Here is a 13,524-nt window from a genome sequence, read left to right as displayed (position 1 = left end):
GCTGTAGTTCTATCCCTTGTGACTTTCACTTGTAAATACTGATTTCCACTGAGTTCAACATCAGTCTGACTCAATTCCGCGGCAGCCGGCGGCCCCGGCAGCCTCGGCGGGTAACACAGTACGGTACACAACCGTCGGTGCCAGTTCGCAGCACTCAGTGGCTCAGGCTCCGACACGCCGGGCCCGGCTGCAGTGCCGGCGCGGCGCCGGATCGGAACGGTGACCGTACAGTGACCGAGTCGGCGGAACTTGGAACTTGAACTGAGTCGGAAGTTCGAAAACTTTCAGTAAGAACTTTCAAGGTTGGTTTGAACTTTCGATTTGCCCACCGCAGCGAAGTTTCAAAATCCTCAAGTTTTCTCACCCCTACCCCTCTTTTGGGCTTACCCTACCACCTAATTTCCCACTACCCCCGACCCCTAAACCCGTACTATCGATTTCCTCGTACTATATATTTAGTCAATGACACATCACTATACCCGTCTGATCTCACACTTTGTACCGTCTTGGGGGTGGGGTGATTACCCTACCCCATGGTTTGTTGCTACCCCACCCCCCTATTAGAGCCCATTGAAACCTGTCAGAAAGTCACTCGCCCCCCGAACGCCATGCTCGCCAAGCTCACGCTCGCTGCCGCCTCTGTCGCCGCTGCTTCCGCCTTCTCTGCTGGCCCAGCCCTCCCTCTCCGCGCCCCAGCGGTATGATCTTTGTTTGCCTTGACTTAGACGGCTGGATCTCTTGTGTTTGTACCCCTTGCTGTCACCAGAGCTGCCATTTTCACCAAGGGCTGCTCAAGATCTGGCTCGTTTTTCTTCCCTTCTTCCCATAGATGACTTGATCATTCTTTGTTGTTTATTTTCTCAATTTAATGTTTTCTTGTTGGTTACTTGAAAAGAATGTTTGGAAGGCCATTCATGGCATCCACGCATCAATTTGTTAAGACGTGGTCTTACTGGCTTCATTTTGATCCCTCGTGTCGCATTTGGCTGTCAGATCTCTCTTCTGATTCTGTGACCATGTCCACATGACTTTCACTGATGATCATGTGCATCAATTGCTATCTATGTCTTTCCCTCAAATCGTCCTTGTGTTGTCTTGAACTTGTGCGTGCGATCAACTCACGCTGGTGGCTTTGTGCTGACGTTAATGCCAGGCCCGCGCCACCTCCGTCTCCATGGTTGCGGAGTCTGACGTGTCCCGCCGCAGCGTCCTCGGAGGAGCTGCCATCGCTGGAGCTGCTGCCCTCACTGCCCCCAAGTTCGCTGAGGCTCGTGACACTGCCGGAGCTGAGAAGGGCTTCCTTGCCCCCCAGTCCTACCAGAGCTACCGCAAGGGCCAGCTCCTCAACATTGCTCCTGTGGTAAGTTTGCCGCGGATACCTCTTCTCTTGGTGTAGCTTCTGTCTCCCACCTCTTCATGATGTTGTCATCTGTGTCCTGCTGTATCTTGTTTCATATGATAGCATGTGCTTGAGGTGATTTTGTAGTTGACACGTGTGTTGTCGATCGGTCTTTTTTAATTCAGTGACATCACCCTGTCCGTGGCTTATGCGATGTGAAGGAGTTTGTCATCTTCGTGACGCCTCTGCAGATCCAGGTCCACGACGAGCGTGGCTGCCTCCGCCCCGCGCCGAGTACACTGGCGCCAAGGTCGGAACTGAGGACGATGCCATGTGCGTCTCCGTCAAGGCCAAGGCCATCCCTGCCAACACCAACCTTGCTGCCTCTATCCTCAGCGATTTCCAGATCTACTGCCAAGATGGTGAGATGCTCCCTCCTGCTCTGTTCGAGAGCACCCTGCCACCCTGCTGGGTTTCTTTCGCACACTCTTCTCTCTCCTCCTGTTCGCTTCTCTCGCCCTCCTCCTCCTCCTCCTGTCACAGTGCCAACAGCTGGCAGTCTGTGATCTGACTTGTGGTGCAGGATCTTGCCCTAAGTAAATTATTACAAGAAATAGATTATCATGTCCGAGCGGGGGATGCTGATTTCTTCGAGTGAATAAACCGATCGAAGGAGAGGCGAATCTTGTATGTCTGCTGCCTCTATGGAGCAAGTGGACAGCCGTCTTGTGCAGTTTGCTTGTATCCAGTATTATGATTTCATTGATCTTTGGAAACATGTTAGTGAGTGATGTCGGTCTACCTACCACTTGTCTCGGAGTGTGCGCTGTATTGGTATCTGAGAGCTCAAAATCTTCTGTCTAACTTCGAGGTAGTGGAGAGGAAGCAGAAGCGAAGGTCTGGGAGGAAGCGGTAGCGATCTGGGGATAGGGGTAGCGCGGCAGGAGCTGAGCGAGGGTACAACCACACTGAAATTACAAGGTTTGCTGGAGGGTTTACGGAAACGAAAATGAGCGTGAGGGAGGAGGGAGGGGGGAGGGGAGGGGGGAGGGGAGGGTGCATGGAGGAACATGGAGGTAGAAGAGAGGAGTTGGAGATGAGAGAGGGGTCAGCGATCGAGCAGGAACTTCCAGCGCCATGCCGCGGCGAATGAGAGTCGGGCTTGTACATGCCCTGCTGCTCTTTGTCTGCATTGAACGAGCCCATGTGCACCAAGCTGCTGGCCAAGACAGGAGGGCGAGCAAGGTCGCAAGAGGATCCCCTCAGTTCTGCTGTCAACACAAGGCGAGCTGTGCAGGGAGAGTCGTCTCCTTGAAGCAAATCATCTCAAACAGGTGAACCCCACACACGATCCTCCCTCTGGACCCACGCCAAGTCTCTTGCGCTACCCCTCCTACTCTTGCTCCACCTGCTCCACACCTGCTCGCTCCTGCTCCTGCTCCTGCTCCTGCTCCTGCTCCTGCTCCTGCTCCTGCTCCTGCTGTACCAGCATCACCTCCTTGTCTCGTTCGCATGCTCATAGCGCCCCGTTGGCAGGATCCCACAGATCTGTGAGAAATGTGCGAAAGAAAACTTCGGCGAGGCTGTGAATGTCACGAGGGAAGAGTTCCCGCTGGTGGAGGAGGGGAAGGAGTGCACCGAGGTCCCTCAGAAACGAAGGTAACTTGTCTGAAGGAGGATAGGATAAGCAGTGAGAGGGTGGAGGCAGGGCCACGTCGATGCTGGTGGCTCAAGTCAACCCCGTCGTTGTAGGAGGGCACGGAGAGGCTCTGCAAGGAGACGAGTTCCCGTCCCGTGCCCTTGATCGCTCTTGGTTCGCAAACGTCCTCAATGCTCAGAGGTTTCTTTCTCCCCTCCCCCTTCTCATCCTTTTCTTCCTCATTATCTCTCCTCCTCCTGCTCCTCCTCCTCGTCCTCGTCCTCGTCCTCCTCCTCCTCCTCCTCCTCGTCCTCGTCCTCTCATCATCATCATCCTCACCATCATCATTATGATCATGATCACCATCATCACCATCACCATCATCATCACCCTCCTCCTCCTCCTCCTGCTCTGCTCCACCACCAACTCCTCCTCCTCCTCCTCCACTGAACCTTCTATGGTCAGGTACATGTGCGAACTCGCCAACTTGTGCTCGCACCTGCTGGCATGTGATGAACTAGTGGACGCGCTTGACGTCGAGGCCCTACAGAACTTGACGTTCCAGCCCGAGAGCTTCGAACTTTCTCTTTCCCGCTACATCTCCCACCTGAGGAACGATGCGGAGAGGCGTGCTAGCAGCCTTCATAGGGAACACGCGGCGGGTCCCTCAGTCTCTATGGGGCCTCCAGCGCGGAACTCTTCTCTGTGCCAGGTCCATCAGGAGTGGCTGAAGACAGGAATGGACAAGTCGAGGAGGAAGTCGTTCCTAGCTTGCTGCTGGAGGGAGATGAAGCAGGAGGCAAGGAAGCAGCTGGAGGAAGAGATCCCCAACTTGAGAGGAGGTGGACTACTTCCCTAACCCGCTGTAGAGTGACTTTGTTGAACCACCCAGACCCCTCCTTCCTCCCCGTCCTGTTCGCTGCACATTGCAGGTCGATCGCGCGGTCCTCCTCCCTCGCTTCGCTGACATGCTCCTCCTCCAGACGAGTCGGCCTCAGGTGCCGCCTCGTCTTCTGCCTCCACCCGCTCCAGCCCGAGTCCAGCAGCGACCCAGCAGGAGCGCACAGATGCTGGAACGAAGTCTTGCTCCCGGACATGAGATGGATCCACTGCGACCCCCTTACCGGCGCCATCAACTCGCCGGACGCCATGGACGGGGAGCTCCATCGCTCCTCCCAGGCCCCCGTCTCTTACGTCTTTGCTGTGGAGAGGCAGCGGCTCGTTGACGTGACCAGGAGGTACGTGCGGAGGTTCTCGCAAGTCAACGCCGCCCGGGGGAGAGGAGAGGCGATCGCTAGGGATGTACTTGACATGATGCGGAGCAGGTCGAATCTCCTCCTCACACTTGTCGCATCTGACTCCTCGAAGCTCATCGCAGGAGCACGACGTCAGCCAGTTACTCGAGGAGCATGAGTTCGTGCAGCAAGGTCTTGCTCCTGCTCGGAAGGAGCGACAAGATGACGGCAAGAGGCAGGAAGGCAGGAGGAGCTTCCAACCAACCCGGATGCCTATCGCAAGCATCCTTACTTTGTGCTTGAAGACGGTTTGGCTGAGAATGAGGTGAGCAGAGGAAGAACAGGAAGATCGAATGACGAAGAGGAGGAGGGAGTAGGACCAGAAAGGGGATAGGAAGCAGCTGCTGCAGCTGCTGCAGCAGGACATTGACACTGCTGTAGGTATTCCGGCCAGGAAAGAGGCCGGCACCGATAGGAACGATCGCAGTGAAGGATGCGATGAAGAAGATCTACAGGAGGGAAGACGTTTCGACGTTGAGGACGAGGGACGAGTGGAAGAAGATCCTCTACAGCGTGCGGGAAGGCGAAGCTCCAGTCAAGGTAGGGGAGGAGAGGACGCAACGGCAGGTTGACAACATGGCGATCAGATGCTGGAAGACCTTCACAACAGCATGTTGCGACAGACCCAAGGGGGGGAGACGCCCCTGGCGCAGCTCCATCGACTCTCTGCCTGCGAGCTCTTCGGGGAGTGGCAGGTGGAGCCGTTTGAGGTAGCTCAGTCTCTTTCCTCGAGAGATCCGTTGACCTTGCTGAGCAGCCGGGAAGGGCTCGGGATGGCAAAGTGCCCAAGAACGAGAAAGGGCACGTCGAGCTGCTGTCTCCTCACCACCTCCCGCAGGGCTGCAGCTACATCGACCTTCCGACAGCTGCTCTGGCTGCTCGGCGCTTGAAGGTCGGGGAGGAGGTGGGACGGCGGCCCGAGCACAAGTGACGGGGTCGGCAAGCAGGTGGACCATGCTCCTGCGCTGGTGGACAAGGTCGTGAGGTCGGGTCGCATCCTCCCGATCTTCGATGGGATTGTCGTCTGCAAAGAGCACGAGGCTCAAGTTCGCGCTCTCGCCTCCTCCAAGAGGCTCCCAGCTGTGCCGGCAAAGAAGCCAGAGGCCAAGGTTGAGGGGCAAACGAGCGAGGAGGAGGCGGCAAGGGTCTTGTCCAAGCTGAGGAGGATCATTCAGACTGTGACGGACTTGTTTCACCCCATCGATAAGCTCGATTCAGCCGTCTTGTGCTCGAGTGCGGATCTTCAAGGAAACATCAGGAAACTCACGCGAGAGTTTTCTTCCGTGAACGAACAGATGCGAGGGCTGAAGAGAGATGGTAAGAATGACCTGCTTCTGCTGCAAGACTTCACGGTAGCGCCTGCACTCGCTCTCGTGTTGGTCTGACTTGTGAAGAACCAGTTCAATGCTGTGGATCAACCCAAGACTGTCACTGAAGGTGAGACAAGTGGTAAGATTTTTGACCTTGAACGACGCCATCGCAGAAAATACAATCAAGAATGAAGTGAAGAATCTTTTTGATGTGATCGAGATGGTGAGATCGAATTCAACAGACAAGAAGGAAGTCTGATGTTCAACAGGTTTTGGTTGCAATGATGCAGAACTGCGAAGAAGATTCAACGCGTTCCACCCAAGTGATGCATGTCAGTCATGTTCATGAGAATGTAATTCGACCTGACATTCGTGTGTTTGTTATTTTCCCCACGGCAGATTATCAGTCGCTCGGTAGAAAATTTGCTGGATGTATCTAACGATTTGCAAATGTTTGTGAATATGTCGACAAGTCGAGGATTGAAAAGTAACAGCTTGTAAACTAAAGAAGGTGATTGAATATCAATAGAATGTAATTGTAAGAAGAACATTTCATCCTTTCGAACTATGTTATCAATGAAGTTTATTTGATACTCGAAAGTTTTTTCCGAGCTTGAGCCAGGAACTTCTCATCTTTCTTGTTCTTTTGCGATATCTCATCAAGGAGGGCAGACGCTTTCTTCTGCATCTCTCTGCGCTTGAAAGGGGTCAACAGCTCTCGTATCCCCCTCAGGTTCTCGAGCTTTGCTTTGATCGTCTTGCCGTCGACATCAACGTAGAACTTATCTGTCGTCGGGTCTATGTCATCAATGCATCCCTCCATCCCGTTGTACTGAGCAAACGATCCTGTCGGCTTGAACCCCTGTAGCCTCACTTTAGAGCCGACGGTCAGTTTGGCGTCAGTCTCCAGGTCCTCTAGGTCATACTGCTCCTTTTCAGGCAGAGTCTCCAGAAGTTTGAGGTTCTCCTGGATCTGCGAGTACCAGGCCTTGGCCTCATTCTTGTCTTTGCTGACGATGAAAGTTTTCCCTCCTGGGAGTGATCGTTGGCATCCGGTCTCGTTCGCTGCGTCAGCTTCGACAGTGACAAGGAGGAGAGTGTCTGGCATGTCAGCTGGGATCTTGCACAAAAGTTCCAGCAGGTGCAGTCTGAACAGGGGCCTCTCGAGGTCTGCAGCACGAGAGATCAAGAAATGTTTCTCTGTGACCTCACAAAACACTTTCTCTGGAGCTGACCGAGGTGAGAGGTCTGCTTTCAGCTCGAGGAAACCCTTAAACCCATAGCCCGTCATCGTTGATATCATCCTGAAAGTGGTAGCCCGCGAGAACGCGCCGACGGGGGATTCTAGAGGAGACTTGGAATCAACGTCATTGTTGAAGTCTCTCAATTTTTCAGGGCTGTTACGACGCTGAGCACGATTCCCAGAAAGGCGACCATTTTGTTCCTCGGCATGTTTCTGCTTCTGTTCAGCATTGAAGTTGGATGTAAACATAGCTCTGTTGGACCCACGCAAATCCGGAGAACGAGCCCTAAGCTTTGGGACAGGTGGAGGTTCTAGCGTGTCAAAGAAGTTGACAAACTCTTCATGGTGCTTGTCATGGTTTTCTTCAACGTTCAAGGCTTCTGTTTCTTCCGGCAGGTTTTCAAGGATGGTATCCGAGGATAATTTATCACGTTCTGTGCGATGTGAGCTTGATGGTCGATTGAAGAATGAGCTTGAATGCTTGGGCGATGATCTCAAATGGTCTCGCGACAAAGAAGAGTCGAAAGAAGAGACCCGATTGAATTGAAAGAAAGCATCCTCCGACCCTTTCGTTGAATCGTACCCTCGGCTCCCAATCCTGGGGAGCATCAATGTGGTTACTGGCTGCGAATGTGACTTCCCAAAGACCTTGGAAAGATTATCGATAGTTTCATCGTCCTCGGCAATTCCAAGCCCCTGAATTCCGCGAGTATTCCATCCGGCCTTCTTCAGATCAGTCAGCCGATATTCTGCCAGAGGGATGAGGGTGTGTGTGGCGGACCAATCATTCTGACTGTGTTCGAGGACACAAAACCGACAGAGATCTTTGCTGCACTCTTCGCAATGATGGGTTGATAAATTATCGTTTCCTACACATCCGCTGCTACAAGGCACTGGTTTTGGTGGCGCTGCCATAGAAAGAATTTCATACTTGGAAATGAAGGATTTTTGTGAGAGTTTGACGCTTGAGTTGTGCACAAAAGAATTCTTTGCACGCTCTCTTGCAGGAGACAGCGCACGCTTTGAGTCCGTCGGCTTCGCATCTTGAGCCTCCGTCTTCTTCACCTTCTTCTTGAATTTTTCCAACGAGTGATATTGAGAGATGAAGTCATCCGAGGAAAGCTTGGATTGAGGTAACGATTCTGAACGATTTCTATTCGGCGAGGATGCACGGAATGAGGGCTTCGAGGCAGAAGCTACTGATCCTCGAGTAGGAGAAACACTTCCCTTCCTCTCCTCGTGCTTGGACATCTAGCGCGTTCTTTCACTCTGAAAGAAATCAACGAGTCATATCGGCACAATAATGAGAATTCATGCAAAGAAATCTTGGTGCTCAGCATCTAACGTTGAAATGATGCATCATCGAAGATGACAAGCACTGTCATGTGAGACAGGGATAAGGGGACATGTATGAGGATGTTGCTGCGAGTATCACAGGGGAGAACAAGGGGTTTTGATGAAGATTGAACAAAACGAGCTCAAGTGAGCAAGTTCTTGTCAGACATGTCAAGAAGTATACATTTTGTTAAAGGTTTCGCATAGATCGCAGTGAGAGCATGGTAGACGAGTCACATTGTTCGCGTACCATCGCAGTGCCGGGGGAGCTGCCATGATGGAAGAGGTTTTCTACTAAAAGAGACGGTGAATGGGGTGGTGGGTACTGAGGAACAGGGTTTAGGGGAAAAATAAGGGTGGGGGTGGGGGGCCCTAAGATACGGCACACTGGTAGTATCCTTGATGCTACCCCTACCCCCTTTGTCTCTGCCATCTACCCCCCTTAACTACCACCCCCACTAATTCTACCCCCTGTCTTTTGCCGACCCCGTCACTTTCTGAGGATGACATATCAGACCATTGAAGGGGTAGCAGTAATTCATGGGACCCACCCCTACTACAATACAGAACCCCCCCCTCACCCCTCACCCCTCAATTGTAAGTAATTTGTCCTACTGTGTAATGGGGGGTAGTGTGGCTATCATAGCGAGACTTGGGAAGGGGGGGTAGGGTCATTCAACAATCGTCAGTGGTAGTCGAGATACGACCGTACCACCGGGGATATGACACCACCGGGTTCATTCCCAGAAACCCTTGGGGATGGGAGGGTCACCGGGTGGATGAACTGTAGACATACCCGGCATGATGAGGAGGTGACCCCTCCTTCGGACCTACTTGAGGACCCCTCCTCTTTGGCCTCTCAGATCATCACACGAGTCATGCTTCGGCCCCGGCAGCACTGGCCGGGCCCAGTGCCGAGTGCTTCCGAGTGACAGCGGCCCGGCCGGGCCTTGAAGCTTTCAGGACTCGCAGGACTCGCAGAACTGACTCAGTTGAGGCGTCACTCGGATCCGGACTGAGTCGTTAGACTCGTGACCGTTGAAGCTTCAACGGCGTGGGGCAAGCGGCCCTCGGGAGTCACCCAGTGACAGTGAGTCGACTTTTTTTCAACTTTTTTGTAGACAGAGCCGTTGAAAATGCGGGAGGAGGCTCTGAACGCAGCTTGACAGCACTGAGAGAGAGGGAGGAGAGGGAGAGGGAGGAGGAAGTGCTGAGAGACGAGTACTGAGTCAGTCGGGAGGATCTAACGACTTTAATGTTGGCAGGCAAGGATGTCGCAGCGATTCAACCTTGTCGAGGGGAGGAGAAGCGTCGCCTCTTACTTCGAACCTGCTCCCGGGCTGGGCTTCAGCGAGTCGGAGGAGTCCGAGGAAGAGGACATGTGGCAGCATCGTTGGGTCTCCTCAGGCGTCCATGAAGTGAAGCCGAGGAAGAGCACAGGAGAGTCGCGCGTCCTACAGGCTGATTTCGAGTATGTAAGTGCAAAGCGGCAGCAGGAAGACAAAGTCATACTCCGCGGGGGAAGGAAAGGACGCAGAGACGAAGAAATGCAGAAGAAGAGGAGGAGGCAGGGTCTTCTTGCCGTGGGCTTCTTAGGTAGCGCTAGTTGTGTTCTGCTCGAGCTGACACGTTTCCGAAGGATTTATCAAGAACTGGGAAAATTCGATCGTGGAGGAGTATGACCTGGCGGAAGAGAAAGATAAACTCGATTGTGACCCCAAAGACTCAGATGAGATTCGAGCAGCTCAAGCTCAGATCCAGCTACATGAGCACGACCTTCTAGTGAAGGAGCAGCAAATGCTCAGGACGCAGCTCAAGTTTCTGCAGGAGCAAGCACTGATTCAGCAAGAAGCTCAGTTCCTGCAGGCTCAGCAGAGCATGCAGGAGCGAGTCGCAGCTGAACAAGAAAAGAAGCGAGCAGAACTGCAGACTCTGAACAGAGTCAAAGATGCGTTCATGTCCACTGAAGAAGAGATAGAGATGTTGAAGGCCAGAAACCTAATGGAAGGAAAAACGGGAAGGAAGGAGGCAAAGGAGGAGGACAGCAAGCCCAAGGCCCAGACAAACAGGTTGCTCGGAACACCCGCGACGACTAAGAACATCAAGAGCTTCATGGCTATGACAGATGAAGAGAGGAAGAAGTCGATAGAGAAGAAGATCAACTCTGCTACCAGTGGATCCAACAAGACCAGCGAAGAGTTGTGGGCAAAAGCCATCACAAGTGTGCAGAATGATGTAGGAGTGAAGGCTACGATACAGCAACTCGTTGAGCTCCGGTGGTACGAAAGTGTCGATCAGTCCCCGATAGAGTTTCGTTTCGTGAAGAGGAACAATCATGTGCTGGGGCAGTGGAAGAACGGGAAGCTTAGCTGTTTCGTGACGGACGGCGGCAAGAATGTGCAGGGAGCCTGGAGCATGAACAACGAGATTGGAGAGTTTGTTCTGACCAGGGGGAGAGACTCTCTGTGCTTCCGTGGTTTCTTCCTCAAGGACGGAATCGTCCGTTCCTTCTACTCCTGGAATCAGCCGCCTGCAAATGCTGACATGCGCCCGATCTTGACAGAGGACAAGCTGGCAAGCTTGCTGATGGTGTTGGAAATGGCGGTGAAGAGCGGCATTGGATCCCGCAATGAAGAGCTGAGTCGGTGAGAGAAAGAGGATTGTATATGAGTTGAGAACCTTATGTTTCGTGCCAGGGGGGACAAGTTGCGCTATCAAGATCTCTTCCTTTGTTTGCAGTCAAATCCAGACCTTGCCAACTCCCTCCAGCTTCCTACCATCTCGTTACAGAACCAGTCTAGGATGGTTCATAAGAGTTCTCCCCTGATCCTGTTGGATCTCATTCAACTCTATTCGACACCTTGGTTAAAGGACAAGATGTTTGAAGCAGAGAAGAACGACAACAAGAAAGACAAGATCCGACATCCTATGCCGAGTGAGGGAGTTCAGAGTGTCGTCTCCACCATCGGCTTCAACAGCAAGTTTGCAACGCGAACTATTGAGTTTGACTCCAGTCGCAAGTTTGCTTATCCAACATCATCTGCAGCTGCTGGATCTTCTCAGAGTGATGCTTCATATTCTCAGTGTTCTGTCACTTACCTGCCATGGGCAGACGAGAATCGATTTTTCAACAAACAGCTGGAGGAGGAAGCTTTGACCCTCGAGAAGCAGGTCTTGTTGCTTTGCTTGAGAACGCATCGACGACTCAATACAAAAAAAAGGCTGAGGAGATGCGGAAGGAAGCAAAGAAACAGATAGAAATGGTACGTTGATCGAATTTTCCCCCTCTCTCGTTCATGTACTCTCATTCTCCTTATTCTGCCTGTTCACCTTGTTCTCTTTTTCACCTTGATTCTCCATATCCTCCTTATCCTTTTCCTTCTCCCTGTTCTCCTTATTCTCCTTGTTCGCTCTCTCTTCTTTTCTTTGTTTTGTTGTCCAGTTCTTTTAAGCAGAAGTTAATGTTTGTTTGGCAGATGGAAGAGCAATCAAGATTACTCCGCAGGGCCGCACAAGCAGAAGCAGAGGTCTCGAGCTGTTTCATCCTCCACGTTCTCTCACGTTTGCAATGCAGGCCTATGACGCACGAATGATCGCAGTTGAAGCACAGCGAGAGACTGCAAGGCTTGAACAGGTTGCGTTGAACTTTCTCCTTCTTCTCTGCACAATCATCATCTCTGACTCACTTCGTTCACTTCTCTCTCATCTTCTATCCCTCTGTCACCACATTCTCATCAATGATTATTTCGATTACCTGACGAATCCTTTCGTTTAGCTGCTTGCTGCGACAACAGGAAAACAAGTTGAAAGATTTGATGCAAGTGGAAGAGCAGTGGCAACAAGTTCAGATGCTTTCGGTGTCAGTCGTACCTACGGTGGTGATTCAGGAAACGTAGAGTTTCCATACAAGCGAATATCAACGAGAACGGGAGAGATACAATAAAGCTTTACTACCAAAATCCATAATCGAGATAATACTGTGCTGCTGGAATTTTTCTTGGTATTTGGCAATTTCTCCATGTCTACTTTTGCATTTTCCTGTCATCTGTACCATCAGACTCTACTACAAATCTAATCTGCCTTGATTTTTCGAAATTCGTTGCACGGAATCAAGATATGGTATCTATCTCCATCGTCAAACTCCACATATACTTTCGTTTTGGTTGCTTTTGTTACTGTTCCAGGGTACCACACACCGTCTGTAAAAAGAAGCTCAACCCGCATACCTCTTGCGTATACATCTTCTGTCTGTTGATGTGTCCTGCAATTTCCCTGATGCAGAAGCGAAGTAGGAGCTTCTGATTGAGTTACTTTTGACAACACCATCGAATCCTGAACACGAGTCTGGCTTCTAGTGTCCTCTTGATTCGGAGTTTTATCAGGGACTCTCTTCTGTTCATTGCAGAATGTCAAGCATAGCAAATCTTGCAATTCCTGCATATATTCAGAAAAGCAATCATCTTTCTGATGGAAGAGCATCCGCGATTTGAAAACCTTGTCTGGTTTCATCTCTGACTTAATTGGAGACTTTTCAATGCACTTTGAATCTAGAAACTTTTTCAGTTTATCAGGTTTGATCCCATACTTGCTCTGAACAAACACATGCAATTCTGCAAGCAAAGCAACGCTTTGATACTCTAAATTTGTTCGAAGCCTTTCGTCACCATGCCTTGATTGATCTGATTTGATGACTGACAAGCACGGTTCTGATAAGTTTGATATGCTCTGATGCGTCAAGGAAAGGAGATAAAGTGGTCCGTCCATTGTAAAGTATGGAAATTGTGAAATAATCACAGCGAGATAGAGCTTGAACGAATAAGATGTCCCCAAAGATCCTGAATCTTTCTCGAAGGATTCCGGTACAACGTAAATTTTTGATATTAAGATATGTAAAAGTTGCCTAACGAACTTGCAGGCATTTTCCCTTCCTGAAGCGGTTATCAACTTGAAAGCAGCACAAAATGCATCGGAAGATAAGTTTTGGGAAGTTTCACAGAGCTTGTAAGATTTACATATTCCATCCCAGAACATGTGAGCAGTAAAGTGAAGAGAATCCTTTTCATAGATAGAGTTGAGAAGCTTCAAGGCCAATGAAGATGCCTTATCTGACGTTGCCTGTTGTGCCAAAAGGAAAGGTAAGCATATATACGAGGCTGTAAGACCGCGCCTAATTATGACGGATATCAATTTGATAGCTTCAAATCTCACGCCAAAGTGAGTGGAAAGTGATAATTCGAGGATCATCCCATGAAACTTATGCATCACCGTTGTAGATGTATCTGATATACGGATCAAATGTGGTGCTTCGGTCTTGTTTTGCAATAGACCGTAATTGTTGGATAAGCTTGCAAGTTCATTTTCTT

General features: G+C 51.0%; 4 protein-coding genes across 4 annotated transcripts; 3 read left to right on the top strand and 1 right to left on the bottom strand.

Moving 5' to 3' along the window:
• Window positions 1–608: 608 nt before the first annotated feature.
• On the top strand, window positions 609–1,939 carry CPEA6 (phycoerythrin alpha subunit 6; the record flags this gene model as incomplete). The annotated part of the gene is made up of 5 exons (XM_005834315.1): window positions 609–698; window positions 1,154–1,360; window positions 1,487–1,508; window positions 1,591–1,761; window positions 1,923–1,939. 5 exons carry the CDS (start codon window positions 609–611, stop codon window positions 1,937–1,939), a joined length of 507 nt encoding a protein of 168 aa, XP_005834372.1.
• Window positions 1,940–2,476: 537 nt separating this feature from the next.
• On the top strand, window positions 2,477–6,084 carry XPC (Rad4,mus101,TopBP1 nucleotide excision repair; the record flags this gene model as incomplete). The annotated part of the gene is made up of 16 exons (XM_005834314.1): window positions 2,477–2,673; window positions 2,876–2,998; window positions 3,048–3,179; window positions 3,444–3,820; window positions 3,871–3,910; window positions 3,977–4,216; window positions 4,304–4,365; window positions 4,453–4,538; window positions 4,655–4,813; window positions 4,861–4,983; window positions 5,031–5,177; window positions 5,218–5,625; window positions 5,674–5,710; window positions 5,757–5,806; window positions 5,853–5,915; window positions 5,983–6,084. The coding sequence occupies 16 exons, from the start codon at window positions 2,477–2,479 to the stop codon at window positions 6,082–6,084; spliced, it is 2,346 nt and encodes a 781-aa protein (XP_005834371.1).
• A 96-nt stretch (window positions 6,085–6,180) lies between these two features.
• On the bottom strand, window positions 6,181–6,791 carry GUITHDRAFT_152099 (hypothetical protein; the record flags this gene model as incomplete). The annotated part of the gene is made up of 1 exon (XM_005834313.1): window positions 6,181–6,791. A coding segment is annotated over exon 1 (443 nt), but the record flags the coding sequence as incomplete, so codon positions are not given.
• A 2,641-nt stretch (window positions 6,792–9,432) lies between these two features.
• Window positions 9,433–12,057, top strand: GUITHDRAFT_137562 (hypothetical protein; the record flags this gene model as incomplete). The annotated part of the gene is made up of 8 exons (XM_005834312.1): window positions 9,433–9,757; window positions 9,801–10,806; window positions 10,858–10,966; window positions 11,033–11,332; window positions 11,383–11,424; window positions 11,638–11,688; window positions 11,736–11,795; window positions 11,956–12,057. The coding sequence occupies 8 exons, from the start codon at window positions 9,433–9,435 to the stop codon at window positions 12,055–12,057; spliced, it is 1,995 nt and encodes a 664-aa protein (XP_005834369.1).
• Between the last annotated feature and the right edge of the window lie 1,467 nt (window positions 12,058–13,524).

Source organism: Guillardia theta (assembly GCF_000315625.1).
Source record: "Guillardia theta CCMP2712 unplaced genomic scaffold GUITHscaffold_26, whole genome shotgun sequence".
In the NCBI taxonomy this organism is placed as follows: domain Eukaryota; class Cryptophyceae; order Pyrenomonadales; family Geminigeraceae; genus Guillardia; species Guillardia theta.
Note: the sequence above shows the minus strand (reverse complement) of the source record. Positions and strands in the feature narration are given on the sequence as shown.